Source organism: Dasypus novemcinctus, chromosome 7 (assembly GCF_030445035.2).
Source record: "Dasypus novemcinctus isolate mDasNov1 chromosome 7, mDasNov1.1.hap2, whole genome shotgun sequence".
NCBI lineage: Eukaryota > Metazoa > Chordata > Mammalia > Cingulata > Dasypodidae > Dasypus > Dasypus novemcinctus.
Window position 1 is genome coordinate 13,984,906 of NC_080679.1, and position 23,312 is coordinate 14,008,217.

Consider the following 23,312-nt stretch of genomic DNA (forward strand, 5'->3'; position numbering starts at 1 on the left):
AGACATTCATCCTGGTGTAAGGTCCCTACAGAAATATTTGAATTTTCACATTGCAGAAAATAAGTCATCCCGAAGACAGCATACCTGGCTGGCAGACATACCTGGTGGAAGGGAGTGGGGTGGTAAACCCACCTGGGTAGTAAACCCACAGATGTCTCTGCTGACCGTACTCCCAGAGATTCTCATTCATTGGTCTGGGGTAGCTCTAAAGTGAGAGTTTCTTTAATAAACTCTCTGCAGATTCTAGGCAAAGGTGAGCCAAACCGGACTGAGTCGGGAAGATCTTTCTAGAGCCCCAGAAAGTGGGGCCAAGAGGGTAAGGCTTCTGGAAGAGGATGCCAGTTTGGCTAGAAACTGCCCAACCTGACAGGCTGAACCGGAGTCAACCTCCCCACACCCCTCAATTTATTTTCTTTCAAATCATGGCCCCCCCTTTGGGGCTTCATTGCCATTCATGGGTTGGTTCTATTTTTAGAGCAATGAATGCATGCCCTGAGAAATAATGTGCATAATTCAGGAAGCAAGTGCGTCTCCAACAAGAAATCTCACCAAACATGTGTAAATTCAGGTAGTTTCTTTCACACGACCTTGAAGTTACCAGACAGTCTTGTCAATGACCATTTAAATTTTGAATCACAGCGGTGCAAAGAGCTGTATTAGAACAAAGACAATTGAAAGACCATGTTCACAAGGCTTGCAGCAGCCAGCAAGGTAAACATGTCAATCAACAGCTTTTCATAATAGCTCCCCTGAAGGCTCGAGTGCTTATTCTCTCACATGTAACCACAGCACAGTTAGCTGGGCCTTTAGAATCTCCCATTGCCTTCCCTTCAGCACAGAGAAGTGATTAATTATTTTGGCATTCACAGTAATGTCATTAATCAGGAGCCCATACATTGGGTATTAATGACTGGATGTGGAAGGCACCTGTATATGTGCTCTACTGCCATGTCGCAATTGATTTACTAGTATTTGATGAGTGGGAACTGTACTAGTAGAAGACTAAGTGGTACAATTCTGATTACGAAAAGGTGGCCAAATAGACATTGAAAAGGAGACTAAATAAATGAATTTTAATTTTCTATTCTGTGTGAGCCAACAAAATTTCAAAGGAAAGCACAAATTAATTTTCACATTCTACCAATGGAGATTCTGGAACTGGCATTAAAAGTGGTACTCAATTATGTGATTTTCATATGCAATGAGAAAATGTTCTTGCTAAGTGAGGATTCTTTAATGCCAGAAATGGTGAGATTTGACAGGCCAAGGTGAAAATTTTTCTTCAAAAAAGGATCATATAATTTGGATATTTTTATACCATTATGCCTATGATAGCCTCTCTCATATTAGTTGCTGGTTATATATGTATATTTAAATGTCTTTTTTTAAAAAATGTTTACTTATTTTTAAAAAAAATTTATCCTCCTCACACCCCATGGCTTCCTTGCTGTCTGCTCTCTCTGTCCATTCGCTGTGCGTTCTTCTGTGTTTACTTGTCTCCCTTTGTTGCGTCATCTTGCAGCACCAGCTCTCTGTGGGCGTGGGCCATCAGCTCTCTGCAGGTGCAGGCATGGGCCATCAGCTCTCCACGGGCATGGGCCGTCAGCTCTCTGCGGGCCCCGGCCAGCTTGCCTTCACAAGGAGGCCCTGGGACGCGAACCCAGGACCTCCCATATGGTAGACAGGAGCCCAATCAATTGAGCTACAGCCACTTCCCTAAATGTCTTTTATGTCCAATGAATTCTTTTTTCACAAAGTTTTTTGCAAACCAGTTAAGTAGAGCCTAGGAATGTATTATTCAAAATGGCAGATCATAGTCATTTATTTGCAATATGAACATGTGGTATTTTTTTTAGAGTTATAGATTTACAGAAAAATCATGTAGAAAATAAAGTTCCTATATTATACTTACCCTTCCTTTCCCACAGTTTTCCCTATTATTAATTAACACTGTGTGTTAGTATGGTAGCTTTGTTATAATTGATGAAACAATATTATAATTTCATTAACTACAGTCCATAATTTACATTAGGGCTCACTGTGTTAAGTCCTATGTTTTAAAAAAGTTTTTTTCTAGTTATATATATACACATATATCTCCTAAAATTTTCCCTTTTAATCACATTCAAATATATAACTCAGTAGTGTTAATTGCATTCACAATGCTATGCTACCATATGACTGTACATATGAGGATCTATATCAGACTGGATGATAGGCTTAAAGGAAGTTGGGGAGAGGAAGATTGTGAGCTGACACCTACATGGGTGAAATCTATGATAAGCTGGAGGTAAGTATTTGTACAGGGAACGGATAAAATGGGGGCATAGGGATACCTTTGGGTAGGGCTTTGCAGGCTTGAGGGGGCTAGGGATGAGAGGATGGGTCAGATGGCCCAAAATATTGGGGGGAGGGTAGAGGGAACATTTGAACATAGGAGATTGTCAGGTATGTGGTTGAAACTATTATGTTGAGAAAACTCTTTAGAAAATATAATAAGGAAGCTTACCTGTTTAAGATGCTTAAGGGGAGGCATCTGACACAGGGCAGGCTTCTAGGGAGTGTGTGAGGCTCATTTTGTCAAAGTGGGTTATATCACTGGGTGGAGACCTATACAGTGAGTGTGAAGGTGTACCCACATCCAGGGGAGGACTGATGTTCTCAAACAGAGAGAATTCTATCTCTTGAGAGAATTGGTGGTTCCCAATGGGTTAGGACAGTCGAGTATGTCAAGCCCTTAACATTGTTGCAAGTATCTGTGAATATGGTCCTTCAAGTAGTGAAGATTGATTGTCACTGTGGGCTCTGAGGGGTGGGGAAGAGAGGTACTGAATAGATGGAATCAGTGTAACTGTGGGGCAATGGAAGTGTTCCACAAGATCATGCAATGATGGATATAGGTCATGTTAAATGACACCAAAAGTACATAAAAGTCTATAGGCTAAAAGGTAAACCATAATGTAAAACATCAGATAACTAAAAATTTAGAAAATTGTATAGTCTAAAATATAAACCATAATGTAAACCAAAATGGAACCATGTTTGAAAGCTATGTTTCAGTATCTATACATCAGCTGCAGCAAATATAATATGCACATGTAAAAAGATCATTGCTGGGGAAGGGGCAAAGTGTTTGATGTTGGATATGTGGGAGTACCCTATATTGGATATGTGAATTACTGTGATCTAAAACATTTGTGAAGACAAACTTAATAATTAGAAAAAAAAAAGGATATAGACACTGAGGAAGAAATGAAAGAAATTGCCTTTCCACTGTACATATAGGGCAACACTTATTGCGATGATGAAAGGCAAAATGTCAAAAACAAAGCTTCTTCATTTTTTCATTTTTTGGTACCCCAATTTATTTTTATGTAGTTTAATTTTTCTCAATTATTATGTATTCTATCTCTAACCTTTAAACTCATCACTATATTCCATTTTACTATTAATGGAACTTGGCAATATATTAGGCTTCATTTTTGAAGAAGTTTTGGACCACAGAGAGGTTCAATTATGGCAGGGGAGGAACACTGGTGTTGGGTGTTATTGATGGGGGCACATGGTTGGGAGGGAGTTCTCCAGGGCATGTATATAGGGTCCATAAAGATGTTTAGATATTTTCATAGAAGTTACGGTTAAAAACGACAGCTGAGGGAGTGCTGAGTTCCTAGCCAGAGAAGCTCTGTCACATTCCCCAATGGAACAGCAACAATTCCCCAGTGCAATGGCAAAGACCAGTAAAGAAGGATGATCCAGAAATGAGCCCTTGATACTGATGACTATGCTTATGAGCCTGTGCACCTGAAATATGAACAAGGCCTAGAGCTGCAGGGTGCCTAAGAGTTACCTCCTGAGAGCCTCCATGTTGCTCAAATGTGGCCACTCTCTAAGCCAAACTCAGCATGTAAATGCATTACCTTCCCCCCAGCGTGGGACATGACTCCTGGGGATGAGCCTCCCTGGAACCAAGGGATTACTACCAAGCACCAGCTGATGATGTAACTAGAAAAAGACCTTGACTAAAAGGGTCAACTCAGACCAGCAGAATATCTCAGCCTACATGTAATATCAGGTGTTAAAAATGCTTTTTGACCTTGAATAAAAGGGGGAAATGGAAAGGACAAATAAATTTATATAGCTATGAATCTCCAAAAAAGAGGCAGGAGGTCATCAGAGGGGTTGTGTTTCGCATGCAGGGTCCCAGAGACAGCCAAAGTAGATACAACCCCAGGTACTGGTTCTCCTGAGGGCTACAGAGACCCACAGGTTCTATGATCATGGCTGATGGCTCTGGAGTTCAGTGCCCGGTCAGTTGGCCCTACTTTGGAGTTTATGTTCCTGAGTGTGATGGAGATGGACTCAGATGTGACCTTTCTACACATGCCTCTTCTGTCACTTTTACTGAACATGTGGTTGGTGCTAGAGTTGGTGTATACTCAGGAGACCTGAATCTCTGGACTGTCCATGTGACAGTCAGGCCCTGAGCCTCAGCAGACTTGCAACTCCTACCTTCTGGTTTATTGGACTTACCCTGGCCAGCTAACAGGGAGGTGAAGAAGGTCAACCACCACACCAGGGAGCCGAGAGTGCCTACAACTGCAAGCAGGAGACTTGCATCCAGCATCCATGTGGAATCTAAGCCCCCTCTTGATATAGAGGTGGAGTGGACATAAACATCCCAGGGTCCACAGGATGGAGCAATAGAGTAAGGATTAGAGTGGACTTACTGATATTCTCCTGTGGAACTATTGTAATTAGTAATGGAAGAAATTGTAGTGTGGATGTGGAGAAAGTGGCCATGGTGGCTGCTGAGGGTAGGGAGAGGGAAGAAGAGATATGATGAGGGGGCATTTTCAGGACTTGGAGTAGTCCTGGGTGATACTGCAGGGATAGATGCTGGACATTGTATGTTCTGCCATGGCTCACTGGGTGGCCTGGGGGAGAGTATAAACCGCAATGTAAACCATTATCCTTGTGGTGCAGCAGTGCTTCAAAATGTATTCACCAAATGCAATGAATGTGACATGATGATGAAAGAGGTTGTTGATGTGGGAGGAGTGGGGTAAGGGTGGTGGGGGGTATATGGGGACCTCTTATACTTTTTCAATGTAACATTTAAAAAAAAAAGAGAAAAACACACACATACAAAATGCTATGCTACCATCACCACCATCCATTACCAGGACTTTCCCATCACCCCAAAAAAGAATATACTAATTAAACATTAACTCTACATTCCCTCCCCCGATCCCAGCCTCTGGTAATTTGTATTCTAGTTTCTGACTCTATGAATTTGCTTATTCTAATTATTTCATACCTGTGAGAACATAGAACATTTGTCCTTATGTATTTGACTTGATTTATTCAACCTGATATCTTCAAGGTTCATCATGTCGCATTTATTGGAACTTCATTCCTTTTAACAGCTGAAAAATATTCCATACACACATACACACACACCACATTTGGTTTATCCATTTACCCTTTCCAACTATCTTTTGACAATTGTGTATAATTACTATGAACATCAGTGTACACATAACTGTTTGAATTCTTGCTTTTAGTTCTTTTGGGTATATACTTAGAAGTGAGATTGCTGGGTGCATTGTCATTCTATACTTTCTGAGGAGCTGCCAAACTGTTTTCCACAGTAGCTGCAGCATTTTACATTCCCACCAACAATGACAAATGTTCCTGTTTTTCCACATCCTCTCCAACAATTTCTTTTTGTGTTTTGAATAGTAGCTGTTCTAGCAGGTGTGAAATAGTATCTCGTGGTCTTAATTTGCATTTCTCTAATGGCTAATGAGCATCTTTTCATGTGTTTCTTGGTAATTTGTATATCTTTTTTGAACAAATGTCTAAGTTTTTTCCTCATTTTTAATTGAGTTGTTTATTGTTGCATTGCAAGATTTCTAAATATATTCTGGATATTAAACCCTTAACATAAAGGTGTGGCTTCCAAATATTTTCTTCCAACCAAATAGATTGTCTTTTTTATTTTATTTTTCTTTCAAGGTACCAGGGATTGGGGATTGAACCTGAGATCTCACAAGTGGGAAGCCACAATGGCTTCCCTGAGTTGGTTTTATCATTTGTTATGCTGGTTGTTTGTTTTTGTTTTTTCAGAAGGCATTGGAAACCAAGCCTGGGACCTCCCATGTAAGAGACAGGCACTTAACTGCTTGAGCCACATCAACTCCCTGTAGGTTGTCTTTTAATTTTCATGTGAAGTTCTTTTGCACCAAGTTTTAAATTTTGCTGAAATTCCATTCATCTATTTTTTCCTTTGCTGCACATGCTATTGGTGTAGTCTAGGAAACCACTGCCCTAACACAAAGTTCTTAAGATGCTTCCCTATGTTTTCTTCTTTATTATAATGTTATAATAGGTTTGGTGCTTATATTTAGGTCTTTGATTCATTTTGAGTTAATTTCTTTATGTGGTAGAGGGTCTACCTTCATTCCTTTGAATGTGGAATTCTAGTTTCCCGACCACCATTTGCTGAAGAGACTATTCTTTCTCTACTGAGTGGACTTGGCACCCTTGTTAAAAATCAGTAGGTTGTAGATGTGAGTGTTTATTTTTGAATTCACAATTCAATTCCATTGGTCTAGATGTTGTCCTTGTGCCACTACCATGCTTTTTTGATGACTGTGTCTTTGAAATAAGTTTTAAAATTGGAAAGTGTGAGTTTTCCAACTTCATTGCTTTTCTGGAAGGTTTTAGATATTTGGGACCCTTTCCCTTCCATATAAATTAGATTATTGGCTTTTCCATTTCTGCAAAGAACGTTATTAGAATTTTGACTGGTATTGTGTTGAATGTATAAATTGTTTTGGGTAGAACTGATATTTTAGCAGTATTTAGTCTTCAAGTCCTTTAACATAATGTGCTTCCATTTCTCTTGGTAGGTCTTTTTTGCTTTCCTTTAACAATGTTTTGCACTTTTCCTATTGCAAATCTTTTTTCCCCCCGGCTTAATTTATTTCTGTGTATTTGATTCCTTTACTTGCTATTGTAAATGGAATTTTTTCTTGATTTCCTCTTTGGGATTATTAATTACTAGTGTACAGAAACACTACTGCTTTTTACATGTGGAACACTTTTATGAATTTTGTTAGCTCTAGTAATTTCATTGTGGACTTTTCAGGATTTTGCAATTATAGGTTATGTCATCTGCAAATAGGGAAAGTTACTCTTCTTCTTTTCTAATTTGGGTGAATTTTATTTCTTTTTTTTGCCCAATTACTTGGGCCGGAACTTCCAGTACAATGTTGACTAACAGTGGTGACCTATCTTTTTCCTGATTTTAGAGGGAAATTGTTCAGTGTTTGACCATTGAGTACGATGTTAACTGTGGGTTTTTTATAAATGTTATTTATCATGTTGAGGAAGTTTCCTTCTACTCCCTGTTTTCTGTGTGTGTGTTTATCAAGAAGGAGTGCTGGATTTTGTCAGATACCTTTTCTGCATCAATTGAGATGAATGTGTTTTTTTCCCCCTTGATTCTGTTAATGTGGTATATTATATTAATTGATTTTTCTTATGTTGAACCACCCTTTTATGCCTGGGATAAATCTCTCTTGATCATGGTGTATAATTCTTTTAATGTGCTGTTGAATTTGGTTTGCTAGTATTTTGTTGAGTATTTTTGCATCTATACTCATAAAGGATAGCGGTCTGTAATTTTGTTTTCTTGTGCCATCTTTATCTGGTTTAGGGATTAGAGTGATGTTGGCCTTGTAGAATGAGTCAGGAAGTATTCCCTCCTCTTTAGTTTTTAGAAGAGCTTGATCAGAAGTGGTGTTAATTTTTGGAATATTTGGTAAAATTCAGCAGTGAAGCCATCTGTTCTTGGGCTTTTCTTTGTTGGTAGGTTTTAGATTATTGATTCAATGTCTTATTGTTTTTTTTTTATTGAGATCTTCTATTTCTTCTTGAGTCAGTATAGGTTATTTTTCATCTAGGTTATCTAATTTGTCAGAATATAGTTGTTCATAGTTAACTCTTAAAATTATTTTTATTTCTGTGGGGTTGGTAATAATGTGTCCCTTTCATTTCCATTTTTAGCTATTTGCATCCTCTCACTTTTACTTTATCAGTCTATCTAAACGGTTGTGAATTTAATTACACTTTTTGGGAAGTGGACTTAGCCCAATGGATAGGGCATCCACCTACCACATGGGAGGTCCACGGTTCAAACCCCGGGCCTCCTTGACCCATGTGGAGCTGCCCATGCACAGTGCTGATGTGTGCCAGGAGTGCCCTGCCACGCAGGGGTGTTCCCCACGTAGGGGAGCCCCATGCTCAAAGAGTGTGCCCCATAAGGAGAGCCGCCCAGTGTGAAAGATAGTGCAGCCTGCCCAAGAATGGCACACCACACACACAGAGAGCTGACACAACAAGATGACGAACACACAGTGAATGGACACAGAGAACAGACAACTGGGGGCGGGGGAGGGGAGAGAAATAAAAAAACTCATAATTGCACTTTTCAAAGAACCAACTTTGGGTTTCATTGATTCTCTATTATTTTTTGTTCTGTATTTCATTTATTTCCAGTTGAATCTTTATTTCTTTTCTTCTTATTTTGAGTTATTTTGCTCTTTTTCTAGATCCTCCCATTGTGTGGTTAGGTCTCTGATTTGAAGTCTTTTTTCTGTTTTAATGAAAGCATTTACAGATATAAACTCCCCCTGCCACCCTGGCCCCCAAGCCCTGCAAGTGTGCCATGAGCTTTTCCTACCATTTTTAAAGCTGTGTTTCCTTGATTTGGTACTTTCTCAGATATTGGATGCTGCAACCCTTTAAATACTTTCTGGAATTTCATGGGAGATAGCTCTGCTAATTTTACTAGTTCATCCTGGAGCGTGTTATGCCACTATCTTGGTCAACCAGGCCAACATGAATTTCTTGTGGTGTACTTTTATTTGAACATTATTTTTAAATTCTAGCAATAACTTAAAAAATTTTCCATTTCAAAGGTTTGCCTTGAGAGGGGTTGAGTTATGGAACTTTCTTACTGACCTCCTTGTTTGCATCCTGGGCATTGCTGTTTTTGGGGAGTTTTCTCTTCAACCTGAAGAGTCAGAGGGTGCTGCAGAGATGCTGACAGAGTAGAAGGGATTTGTTAGTTGTCATGGTATCTGACATTAAGATTTGTTGAGAATAAATCAACCTATCTTCAGGTAATAGCAAGTTAATTGCATTTTAAAAAATAGTATCTTTTCATTATCTTTATGCTTTCTTTTTCTTTATACTGTTAATATACCATTTACATGATCATTCTGCTGGGTGTACTGTACCTGATGATTTAGATGAATGACAAAGGTAAAAATATTCGGGCTGTTGCTGTTATGTACCATTGTACTTTCTAATTGAGAAAGCACATTTGGCTATACCTTACTTGGGAATCCACAGAAAATGGGATGTTCTGTATGGATGAATTTTCCAAAAAGTTATTTGCCTTCTTAAGTGTCAAAGCTTAAAAGCTAGCAATCAAACAAAGAACAATACTAACACCCATCCTTTTGAGATGGAAATCTACTCGTACCTTGAAATTGCTTTGTTTAGAAAAGGTTAAGAGACCCCATGGAGTCCTGGGGTGGCCTTTATTGCCCTGTTGCAGGCAGGTTCTTCAGCAAGTAATTGCTTTAATTCCAGGGTGTAGTGGCATCTCTTTAGGTGCTCATTTGGATTTCGTCCCTCACCTCCTGGACTGGACTGTGATCTGGTTAAGTGCTATCGAAGGACAGCTGAGTTCGTATAGCTGAGGTGTATTAATAAGCCTTGTTTAATTCTCATGCTGACCTGGACTCAGTTCTTGACTCACATTTGCTTCCTGTTTCCAGCTCTCTCTTTGCCTCTGTCCTGACATTGTCAAATGAAGGTTTATTTCCCAGGTTTTGCTTTTCAAACTCATAAGTATTGAGTCATAAAGCAAGGCAGATCCTGGCCAGTTTATTAAGATTTTCTCTCACCTCCATCCGACCTGCTTAATGAGTCGGCACAGATGTACCATTTCATCCCTGATTCTGAGGAAGGAGATCTGGGAATTGAGGGTGTTTGCCTTCCCAAATCCTAAATTATTGCAAAAACCCTAGTTCTCCAGCTGGAGCTGGAATCTGTAATATTTCAAACCTTTCCTACCCATCTGGTACCAGCCATGGGACTTCCTGGACCGTGAACAAGTTTTATAGGTAATAGGTTTGCACCGAATGACTTGCTGAGTCTTTATAGGAAAGCTCGGCACAGCCCATTTCCAACACCTCCTGCTAAAGTATTTATGGTCAGAATTTTCTATTTTCCGCTTATGCCTTCCCTTTGACAGGAAAGAAAATGGTCTTTAGCCAAACCACTGAAGTGAGAAATGCAAATCCCATTTGCTATTAATCCCAATGAGGTGTTAACTACAAAGTCCATTTAAGACTCTTTAGTGTTAATATTAAAGAAGACAAGTGGTAAAATAAACAGTTAATGGCCTGTAGCCAGCCAGTCTGTGTGCTTTAATTGAAGCTTGACCATTCTGTTCCAAAGATAATGACTGGGCCTCTTTCAGTTACTCTCAAATTCTCATTTGCACCAAGGGAGGTGAGTTTGGCAAAGTCCCTCTTTTAAAAAGACTGCAATGATGGGCAGAGCATTTTATTACTGTGCTAATGAGCACAGTTTGTGGTTGTGGGCAGGAACAGAGTAGAGTGGGGTTTGTGTGTGTTTGTGTGTTATGGGAGTGGGAAGTAGGGGAAGAGAAATAGGGGGAGGTATAGGAAGCTTGCCTTTGATTTGTCAACGTAATTAGTTACCTGGAAGGTGTTAATCGATCTCAGGATACTCTTTGGAGAAAGTTTTCCTTCATTATTGCTTTAAAACTCCACATGGAAATCACCCAGTTGTGTAACAAGTGCCTCTCAGGTGCAGCAACCTCTTTTTCCCTCCCTCACTCTTTCTCTTCCTTACCTCTTCCTTGCTAGTGTTGAAATCTTGAGCTGAACTTGGTAGAGTTCTTGAGCCTTTAGTCCACTCATGGACCAACATCTCTCTCATGAATGCTAAAGTTGTCAAATAATGTGTTCTTTCAGTGGAATAAATCTTAGCTTTCTTATCAATCTACTGTGAAAAAATTTTATAGGTATGTCTAAGTGTACTTTCTCAGTCCCAGTGGTTATAAAACCATCCATATTCAGATGAGCCTCAAACTTAGATCTTCAGCCCTGAGGGTTCCAAAATTTGTGTCCTATGTCCAACCTCCAACATGACTCTCCATCAGAGGTCTCATAAGCATGTTGAATTTCCTCAAACAGAAATCGTGATTCATTTGCCAACCACCACCATTCACAAAGTTGCTTAAACCATTTATGTTTGGATTCTTCCTTTTCCTTATACCCCACATCTAATCTAAACAGATGTCTTGTTGATTCTTCCTCTAAAATCTTTGACAAACACAAATCCCATGTTCTTCCCTTGCTTAAAACGGTTCAGTGGATTCCCACTGTACTAGGTACAAATTCGGATGTTTACCGCGGTTCATGAGATGCCCTGTGATCTAGTCCTTCCTGACTTTCATTCTTGTTGCTCCTTCTGTCACGCTGACCTCCTCAGCTCTCTTTGCTGGCTCATTCTCAGGCTTGTTCAGCTTAAATGCTGCGTCTTGCTTGGAGCTCAATAAACTTCTGCTGAGTATTGAACGAATGAGCCCAACTCTTCTCTCCACAGCCTACTCCTATCTCCATACATCCTTATCCCAAGTACCACTTTACTCACATAGAATGGGTTATCTGCCCCTTAGAATGATCCAGTAATTCAGAATCACACATTTGGACTATATGCAACTATGATTTAAGTATTTCATGAATATTTTCAAAGAACTATAGTTTTATATTTGTTGTGGTTGGAATGAGGAATACAAGTCCATGAAAATAATATGATAAAGTACCTTTTTGAAAGGTGTGGGGGCCCTTGAAACTTTTGAAGCAAGTTCATTTTTCTTTTCTCCATTTCTACTCATCTTTCTGTATCAGTGATTTCATGTTCCTCTGTCTCACGCAGTATGTTCTATGCTTTGGTTTCCTTTTCTCTGCCCAGCCTCCCCTCCTTCCCTCCCTTCCTTTTTCTTCCCTGGCTCCCAGCTTTAATGCTTCCCTCCTTGGGTCTTCCTTTCTTTTATAAATGATCTCTATTTCTTGCTCTAGCTTCTAATTTAAACCAGGTCTTAGTTGGAGCAACTTCACAGCTTCCTTTGTGTCATCAGTTCTTTAGTCTTTGATAAGAGCATGGAAAATGAAGATATTGACAAAAGTCTGTTCTTGGGCAGCTCTATAAATGGAACCAGAGTATCATCCTTACTCCTACTTTGCCAGCTTTAGTTTCCAATTCAGCACTTGGCATATGGATCGTAGAATTCTGAGCAGGAGGACGAGACTTTCTATCCAGGCCTGTATCAGCAATTATGCTGCATATATTGATTTCATACCATTAAAGAAGAAAGAAATAGGGACCATTTTCTCTGCTCTTCTTATAAATGTTAGAAGGGTCCATCAGTTTCAGTGCTGTGTCAAAGAAATTACACTGACTTTTCAATAATTCTCAAGCGATCACTTCTAAAACCCCATGAACTTCATTCTTTTAAATGAATTCTATTCCATTTCAACTTCTTCCTGCTGCCTCTTGGTAAAAGGTACAATTTCTGCTCTTGGCATGTGGAATTTCCTGAGAACTATTTTGTTCTAACCCAGCTGCAGTTTGATGGACATTAAATCAGATAATATTACTTTTCATTGTGAGGAACTCCTAGCATTTTCCCCTAGACATAATAGAGGCAGGTGTAAACAACTTATTGAAATTACACTCTCACCTGGATGGAGCCACAGGATCTCCAGTTCTCATCAGTGGGAACTGTGTATTTCTGAAAAGAATATGCTTGTTCTGTTGACTCACTCTGGGGGATTAGGTGAAATAATCAGGAAGTACATAGTAATGCGTGATCCATGGTTACAAAGGATGATTTCTTAGTAGTGTATTAGTCAGCCAAAGGGGTGCTGATGCAAGATACCAGAAATTGGTTGGTTTTTATAAAGGGTATTTACTTGGGGTAGGAGCTTGCAGATACCAGGTCAGAAAGCTTTAGTTACTCCCTCACCAAAGTCTATTTCCACATGTTGGAGCAAGATGACTGCTGACGTCTGTGAGGGTTCAGGCTTCCTGGGTTCCTCCCTTCCTCAGGCTTCTTTTTCCTGGGCTCAGGGTTTCTCTCTTCCTGGGGCTTGCTTCTGTTTCCTCTGGGTGCTTACTTTTCAGGCCTCTAGCTTAAGGCTTCAGCATCAAACTCCAACATCAAAACTCCAATATCAAAAACCCTCAACTCTGTCCTTTGTCATGCTTTTTATCTGTAAATCCCCACCCACCAAGGGTAAAAAAAATTAACTTATTGAAGTATATCACTCATACATAAACATACATAAACGATAAGTGTATAATGATAGAGTTGTGAACTTATAAAACAAACATATATAACATCATACAGGACTCTCATAACTCACCCTACCACCAATAACTTGCATTGCTGTTAAGCCTTTTTAACTAATGATTGAAGAGCATTGTCAAAATATTACTACTAACCAAAATATTTTCTCCCCAACCAACCCTGTTATTATCTTTATATCATTTACATATGAACATACATAAACAATTAAGTATATAATATAAGTTGTGAACTTACAAAGCAAACAATGCATAACATCATACAGGGGTCCCATACATCAACTCTCCACTAACACCTTGCATTGTCATTAGACGTTTGTTACAAATTATAAAAGAATATTGTCAAAGTCTTACTACTAATCATAGTCCTTATCTTACATTTGGTGTGTTTTTCCCCTAACCCACCCTATTATTATTTTTTTAATTTATTTTTTATGACAGAAGTTGTAAACAAACAATCATGCACATGTGCAGAATTCCCAAATAACACCCCTACAGCAACACACCACACTGTGGTGGAGCATTTGCTGCAGATAAGATAATATCATCTGATTGTTACCATGTCCATAACGTACATTTGGCTCACATTTTCCATACTGCCTCATTATCAGCACAGTACATCTTTCACATAGATGCAAGAATATTATACTATTACTATGAACCACAGTCCATGGGTCACTCCAGCTGTATTTTTCCCATGCTTCTTCACTTTCCCAACACCCTCCAGTAGTGATGTACATTTGCTCTAGTTGACAAAGGACACTCTTGCATCTGTACTGTCAACCACAGTTCTCATCCACCTTTTGCTTTACTGTGCTATTCAGTTCCTAGATTATTCTCTAGCATTCTGTCAGTTGGTATTTACATACCAATTTTTTTCAGTCATATCCCCATTTATAAACTAGCTGTTACTAACTGTGTGTTACCATCCACTCTATACATTTCCACACTTTTATTTTAAAGCTATTAAAACTTCTACATGCATTAAACATCAGTAGTCCACTCAGTCCTCCTCTTATGTCATTTAAGAATCCATCACCTACCACCAGGTCTTGAAGGTATTTTCCAATAATTTCTTCTAGAAGTTTTATGGCTCTTGTTTTTATTTTTAGTTTTTTGATCCATTTTGAGTTACTTTTTGGATAAGGTGTGAGATAGGGGTCCTCTTTCCTTCTTTTGGCTATGGGTATCCAATTCTTTCAGCACCATTTGTTGAATGGATTGTTCTGCATGAGCTGTGTGGAAGAATATGGACTTTTGAAAATGCTTCTGTAAGATTTTGAAACTACTAGTTTCAGAACTAATTAAAAACTATCTACTTGACTGAAAGTTGGAGTGACAGAAACCAAGGCTGACTCATCTTTGAGAACTTGGAATTTAGTATTGGCATCTAGTTTGTACATTAGAGTGCAGTAAATGGTAAATGTTCTTCAAGGAAATGGACACAAATTATCTTGAAAACTATGCTTTGTATATTTTACTATAAAACTATACTTTGTATGCCTTCATTTGAATTACTACTGGCTAAGTAAATATTTAATTTTTTAATTTTTTATTTTTTTTAGAAGGTACTGGTGATTAAACCCAGGGCCTCGTACATGGGAAGCAGATGCTCAATCACTGAGTTACATTTCCTCCCCAGTTGCAGTTGTTTTTTTCGTTTATTTGCTTGTTTTTAGGATGTACCAGGGATTGAGCCTGAGACCTCATACATGGGGAGCAGGGACTCAACCATCTGAGCTACATCCACTCTCAAGGCTAAGTAAATTTAATAGTTGAACAGAAATTTTAAAATGACGTTTGGAAGGAAGAGGTCTTGTCTACAAAATTATAAAGTATTATATGGTCTCAATGCTTAGTGAATAGATAGGTAATGTAGATTGCTAAAATAATTTAATGTAAAACTAGAGAACAAAGCACCTTTAAAATTATAATTGCTGACATCTGAATTTATTTCCATTTTATGTGTAAAAATGTCATTTAGAATAACTGGTAGCATCCCACATTACACTGGGATCCTTTTCTCTATCAAGAGTAATCAGGGCAGCGGACTTGGCCCAGTGGTTAGGGCATCCGTCTACCACATGGGAGGTCTGCGGTTCAAACTCCGGACCTCCTTGACCCATGTGGAGCTGGCCCATGCATAGTGCTGATGCGCGCAGGGAGTGCCGTGCTATGCAGGGGTGCCCTCTGCGTAGGGAAACCCCATGTGCAAGGAGTGTGCCCCGTAAGGAGAGCCGCCCAGCACGAAAAGAAAAGTGCAGCTGCCCAGGAATGGTGCCACAGACACAGAGAGCTGACACAACAAGATGATGCAACAAAAAAGAAACACAGATTCCCGTGCTGCTGACAACAACAGAAGTGGACAAAGAAGACACAGCAAATAGACACAGAGAACAGACAACCAGGGTGGGGAGAGAAGGGGAGAGAAATAAAAAAATGTATCTTAAAAAAAAAAAAGAGTAGTCATAAGTTGGTGAGCAATTTTTTTTTTAGTAAATAGAATTTATGCATTCAAAGATTTTTCTTCTTTGAAGTGAACATCTTAGACTACAGAACATTTGGGAAACTCCTCTTTGCGTATTGTCTTTACTGCTCTGGTCATATATATACTCTATGTTCACTTACTACTCACTACTTCTCTAAGACTTAACTTCCCATCAAGGAGGCTTGAGTTAAAGTGGTATAAGAAACCATGTAAGATACAAAATAATTAGAGACCAGTACATGAGGGTGTATACTTGAGAACAGGTAGATATGGCTGAGCTCAGAATGGGCTGGAATATTGAGGAAAAGCTTCATGAATAGGTGAGATCTGAGCTGGAATGCAATGTCTGTAACATTGGGAGAAGGAAGAGGATTCCATCCTGGGGGCATCGTGGAAAAGTTTCCAGAAGAGGTAGGTAAGACAAGTGAAGGCAGTTGGGAGGAGGCATGTGATGACTGCATAGTGCAGGGCCATGATGGAGGAAGTGGAAAGCTCTATAGAAGAGGTGATTTTGTCTAAACCACCCTTTGTCTTTCTTCCCCAAACAAATTAATGACAAAATTTTCAATAGGAAATCTTAGGATGAAAGCAACTAGTTCTCTATGGACATAAAATGGCCTCCTGTGACAGACCTCTAGGACCTGTCTTTACAGAGACACTGAGAGACTTTTGTTCCTTAAAACCAAACTTAAAATTGAAGCATGTCTCCAGGATATTTTGGCTTCCATTAATTCACTACCATGACTTGATGCTTGTGAACTGAATTAATTATTTTCTTTCAAAATAAAAATTTTATTTCAACTTCAAAAAATAACAGACAAAAGGCAACTTAAATTATGGAAGCATTGCTTTTAAAAAATCTGTCTAAGCACATTTATCTATTTAATTCTAAAACAAAATCAGTTGTTTCTCTAGTGATCAGAAAGATGAATACATGAGCACAGATGAATTAAATTTTATATTCTTTTTCTGAATCCATTCTTGAATCTAACTTAAAGATACATTGCCTCCAGATACTTCTCAGGCCATTAGAAATAGGATGACCAATTTTTTCCATTGTCTGGGACATCTTACTTTATACCTGTATCCAGGCATAATTATAAAAATTACCTTCTTTTGTTCTAAAAAGAGTCCCAGTTTTAATAAATTCTGTGACCAAACTATTTTGGGCTATTATCCCAACTAAACACATGAGAAAACTGGGCCCAGAGTGGTTTGACTTGCCTAGAATCTTTTTTCACTACATTGTCTTAAGCATATTTTGGGGATAGTGCAGGAGTCTTCCTCATAGATCAGTTTAGGTGCTAATTATAAGTTCATTTGCATGCAAGTCTGATTAAAACCACAGCCATGTCTTCCTTCTTCCCAAGAATAATCAGGATGTGTGCCTTTCAAAAAGCGTGAATGATGAGATCTGAGGGACCTCTTTGGTCTAATAGAAACCCTAGACAATTATGAATATGAATGAGTTGTTGGTCTTTGGCAGTTTTCCATTTTCTCAACTTGTACATGGCCCACAGGAGAAATTAGAATATATACCCTAGAGATAGAAGTCAAGGAGAAAACCCATGGCCTTTCCCCCCCCATCTGGTTTTATCCCATTCCCATAGGGTTTTTTTTTTCTTGTTGTTGTTAGAGAAATTGTGGGTTTACAGAAATATAATACATAAAACAGGATTCCCATATACTACCAGATTATTAAAAACTTGCATTGGTGTGGTTCATTTGCTAAAATTGATGAAAGCACATTTTTATAATTGTGCTATTAACTGTTGCAGGGTGTTTACCTGGAGGACCTGGACCATTTACAAACTCACCTGCACTGGGCTGGTAGCCAACATGGCAGGGCTGGACATGTCAGGTCCTTGTTCAGGGCCATTCTTGGTTTCTTCCTTGATGGGCTTCCAGCTTTGGTTCCTTCCTATTCCACTTCCACCTATTTTTACTCTTACAGCTTTGTTCCAGTTTGGGCCTTGAGCCTGTCCTCCTTTGGTTTTATCTTCACTCCTTCCTTGTGTTCCTCAGCTTGACACTCAGGAGATGATGTCCTTGCTAGGCCTTCATATCCTTGACTAATGACTGCTTATGATTCCAACCTGCTTTCTCTGGGAAGAGACAACTTGTCATCCTAATTCCTCATAGAATATAGGAAATTGGTTCAGCCTTTAACAAGCCTTGACTGAAAGCTCAGGGACATACAGAGGTACAACCTAGAGACTCACCTTGGCTGTTGAAATAGATCTCGGAGAGCCAGGGGCTCAAACCTCATCTCAAAGTCTCTGCCAACCTCCTGGCACAAAAAGGATATCCAGAAACCACCACACCTTTGAATCCCAGCCCAATGATCCCAGGAAATATCAATTCCTTCCATCCCTCAGTGCAAGGCCTGTCTGTAATCTAGCTCCAGGATTGCTCTCCATTAGCATGGTGGATAGTGAGATACCTACTCTCCCCCATCTCTAACATGTGATGATGGCCTGGAGAAGGTAGCCCTAAAAGTCCCTTGTGTGTGAGTGCATTTCCTAAGCACAAGGTAGCACAGTTTGGTCCAGGTGGCCCTGTCCCATGCACAGGCCAGTAGCTTTCCATAACACTTTGCCCTGGTAAAACAGAAGATTGTGTCTCACCCTTCTCCTGCTACAGTCCAGTCCTAGCTTCTGAGGCTCCTGGGAGCAAATTCTTAGTCCAAAAGTCATACAGCATTTCCTGAAAGTAAACAACATAGGTATATCATAGTATGGATCCAAATTTAAGGTATCCTATCCTACAAATTCCTTCACAGGAGTAATATGGTTTTACAGATTAGTATCATTGGACTAAACATATGATATCTTAGCCTGGAACATATGCAGGTGGGTCAGTGCATTCTATAGAACTGTTCCAAGGACCATGGAGATTTACAAGATTTACTCACGCAAGGGTGAAGGACTTCCAAAGTGGTCCTTTTAAGAATACATTGTCTACCCCCATACAAAGTCTTGCCTTCACACTGGAAGGAGGGAACTCTTTGCAACCTCCTGAAAGTTTTATTTTTTTATTTTACAGTCCATTTTTCTCTAGGAACCTCCATTACACAACCATATCTTAAAATTATGAGTGTGCCTGTATTCCACATATGTATAATATGTATAATAATACTTGTAGATTTTATGTGTTTCTATTTATATGTATTTGTTTAATGTAAGAATTTCCTAGTAATCCTTCTAGTCTTATAATCTTTTTCCAAAAAAGAATTTCTCATTCATCGTCAATATTTGTGATATCATCTTTATAATACCCCGAAGGTCAATTAGAAAGAGCTGAGAGATGTCTTATTTTAAAACTTTTAAAAGAAATATGAAAAAAGGAAACAATGTAGGACATCTACTTTAACGTAAGCCAAATTTCTCAAAATAGCCTCCTCTTCAAATGTGTGAAAACTAAAACCTAGTGTGTCAAGTAACACTTTGAATAAATCTGTGATAATGGGCTTTAGCAGTAGTCAGCAGCTTTAGTGTACAAGGAGTTCTAAATTGAGAACATTGAGAGCTGCTTATTTATTATCAACAAAACAAACACATTTGTAAATGGCCATCAGTTAGATCCTGCTAGGTGTACCAGTCAAACAAAGTCATCAGGGTTCTGCTTCTTATCTCATTTATTTTTCTTTAATGCCTTGTACTGATAAGATCAAATTGGGAAGCAGATTTGACTCAACTGATTCAGCATCTGCCTACCATATGGGAGGTCCAAGGTTCAAACCCAGGGCCTCCTGACCCGTGTGATAAGCTGACCCATGCACAGTGCTGATGGGTGCAAGGAGTGCCGTGCCATGCAGGGGTGTCCCCCGCATAGGGGAGCCCCACGTGCAAGGAGTGCGCCCCTCAAGGAGAGCCACCCCATGTGAAAAATGCCCAGCCTGCCCAGGAGTGGTACCTACCACATACACGGAGAGCTGACGCAGCAAGATGATGCAACAAAACACACAGATTCCCAGTGCCACTGGCAAGAACGCAAGCAGACACAGAAGAACACACAGCGAATGGACACAGAGAGCAGACAATGGGCGGGAGGGGGGAGCGGAGAAGGGGAGAGAAATAAATGAAAAAATCTTAAAAAAAAAAAAGAACAAATAACAAGCTATATACATGTAAGTACATCACAGGAAGGAATTTGGTATCTTGGAATAAAGAGGCTGTTAGAAAAGTAGAGAGAAGACAACCACAAAGTCATTTTGGGGCTGTATGCTAGGTTTGAGGATATATATTTTTCAAATGTATCAAAAATCTGTTTGATATTGTGATTCCAGAACCATAATAAATAATCTAAATAAAAAACTTGGCTACACAATACTTGAAATATGCCTGAAACTGTAGAAATGAATATGACTTCTTTGTACACAATATTTAATAAATATTTCACCATATTTGCTTTATATGTTATTAATAAGAAAATAAAATGTTATACATACAGACAGAAGTTCCCCCACATCTTTATTTCCTTTGCTTTCTTCCTAGAGTTGTCCTGTCTTGAGGTTAGGGTATTTCTTACCATGCATCTTTATGTATTTTACTGTATATGTGTGTGTATACACATAAGTATTTCTCATTGCTTTGTAGATTTCTAATATTTACATAAATGGCATCATATAGTGCTGGGAAAAAAGGAAGTTGCAGTAAGAATTCTTTATATATTCTGAAAACTAACTTTTTCTGGTTTTATGTGTTATAAATCTCATTTCCAAGTCTTTGGCTTGTTTATTGATTTTGTTTTTGGTGGCTTTTTATAAACAAATTGAATAAAATTAAATTTATCCCTCTTTTTTATGAATTATTATTTTATATCTTGTTTAAGGAATCCTCTGCCCCAAGATGAATGAAATAGCCTCTTATATTTATTTTCCCCTTAGAGGTTTAAAGTTTTATTTGCTCTTAGCTCTTTAAGTCATTTAGAACTTATTTTTGTGTATAATGTGAGGTAGGGGTACAAATATTCTTTTTTCCCAAATAGCCAATTGTCCCAAAATCAATAATCTACTCATCTATCTTTTCTTCACTAATTACTGGTGCCATCTTGATCCTAAAAATCCTTTGTCCTAAAAACCTCTATGGATATGGCTTCATAATATTGAGGCTCTTGGACTTGATTTTATTCTTGAGAAGAATGGAGAAAATTGTCTTGAATATGCTTGTCATATTGACTAGTTTTGATGTATGTTTTGCTTTGATATTAAGAATTATACGTGAATAAACTCATTTTTTTTATTGAAAAGCTAGACACTTGCTTAGAGCAATCATTTAATTATTGATGCAAAATACTTGTATTTATTTCTTCATTTCAGTTAGAGGTTATATTCATTCATCACTTTATTCCCTATTTATTGTCTGCTGTGTTCTAATGGCTGCACTAACACACAATCATTCCATGAAAAATACAACATGCCAATGATGTAATCAATATTCAACTGTTAGTTAGTCCAGTTTTATTAAACATTTAAAACTACATAGCAGGAAGTGGATGTGGCTCATGCGATTGAGCTCCCACCTACCACATGGGAGGTCCTGGGTTAAGTTCCCTGTGCCTCCTTGAAAAGACAAATGAGCTGGTGCGATGGACAGGTGTGGCGAGCTGATGCAACAAGATGACACAGCATATGAGGCACAAAGAGGAAAGACATTGAGAGACACAACAAACCAGGGAGGTGAGGTGGCTCAAGTGATTGAGTGCCTCTCTCCCACATGGGAGGGCCCAGGTTCGGTTTCTGGTGCCTCCTAAAGAGAAGACGTGCAGACATAAAGAGTACACGGCAAAAGGACACAGAGAGCAGACAGTGAGCACAAACAACCGGGGCGAGGGGGCGGGGAGGGGGGATATATAAATAAAATAAACCTGTAAAAAAACAACCACCTCGTAGCTTAACTTGATACTGTGCAGTTAGAATTGGTGATCCAGTAATATCCTCATTAATAAATCCAACACAGAATGTGTACCCATATTGGATGCCCGGTGGGGTCTGAGAGCTGCTTGGGCAGGCTGATTGCAGGGTGGAGACTTGAGGAATTTCCAGTGCTTGTAACTATCTATAGTAGCCAGGATGAGGAGGGAGATTCAGGTAAGGGCTCCCTGGGAGAGGACTAGGGTTCAAAAGCAGGAAAACTGAGTTCTGAGATGCCAGTGCTGCAATGAAATTAAGAGACCAAGTGGCCCAGAGATAGCAAGGGCAGGAGAAAAGCAGATAGAGACTGAGGTGCTGGGTGCTCCTGTGCTGGGCCTCAGGGCTTCCTGGGATGATTGGGAAGACTGGCCTTATCGAAAGGCCTGAGGGTCAGATGGACACTTCTCCCATGCTTCGTTCTTGGGCTTTTTTGTGCTTTGCTTTGTTTGCGAGACTTGAATGCCACATAAGCTAAATTCTGTAGAATTCTGTAGTCATGTAGAAAGAGGGTTGGAAAAACTTTATCTTACACATCTTGCTGTCCCTTTTGCTTTCAGGTTTTGTGAATGATTCTGTGACTAAAAGCATCGTGGCGCTACGCTTAACTCTGGTGGTAAAGGCCAGCAACTGTGTGCTGGGTGAAAGCCATCCAAATGACTTGGAGTGTTCTGGAAAAGGAAAATGTACCACGAAGCCATCAGAGGTAAGGGCAAGTCTGGTAGCTTGTAAGGATGAAATGAGAGAGAAGAATTTCTCTCTCAAAGATCAAAGAATTTAATTATACTTCACTATGCAAAATACGGATATATAAATATCATATAATTTAAAGAATCACATTGGTGCAGTGCTAGGTCCTCCTGATTTGGTATGAAGTAGAAATTTTGTAGAGAGAAGGTGTAGTCTTTGTATCTGGTAGTAGAATCAAGGTTAATGGGAGAAAGAAAGGGTAAGCACAGAATAGCAGTTTCTGGAATTGTTACCAGCAAAAATGATAATTCCATCCTTAAACTTAGCATCTTTCTAAAATGATAACAGAGTTATAGAAGTAACAGAAGAGTAAGAGAAGAAACAGAGAAGAAGCAGGGATGAGAAGGATGCCCCCTTATTTTTTATCTCTGTGGAGTCCATGACTTCAGTGCTATGGAAGATCTGAGCTGTGTTCCCACTTTTTTTCAATAGCTGAGGTCATATGGGCCTGAGGAAGGACCTCAGTACAACTTCCTCCTCTGCCTTCTTGTTTTCTGGTTGTTAGTGGCAGGAATTCACACAGGAGAGGGGCAGGCCCATAGTGGTCATTTAGGCCGCCCTTCATCGGTATGAGGCTCCCTTGGACCACTCTTGGCAGATGGACTCCGGCCTACCCTCCAGCCTCCACCTGACCATCCCTAGTGAAGGAGACCCCACGACCTTACGAGGGGGCCTGTTCTT

The 23,312-nt window shown here is 39.3% G+C and overlaps 1 protein-coding gene across 1 annotated transcript in view; it reads left to right on the forward strand.

Annotated features, from left to right (window-relative positions):
• Positions 1 to 23,312, forward strand: part of DNER (delta/notch like EGF repeat containing) — a 379,425-nt gene that overhangs the window by 164,624 nt on the left and 191,489 nt on the right. Inside the window, exon 5 of the mRNA XM_058299983.1 lies at positions 22,442 to 22,587. Within this exon, the coding sequence (XP_058155966.1) occupies positions 22,442 to 22,587 (146 nt within the window). The remainder of the gene's footprint in view (positions 1 to 22,441; positions 22,588 to 23,312) is intronic.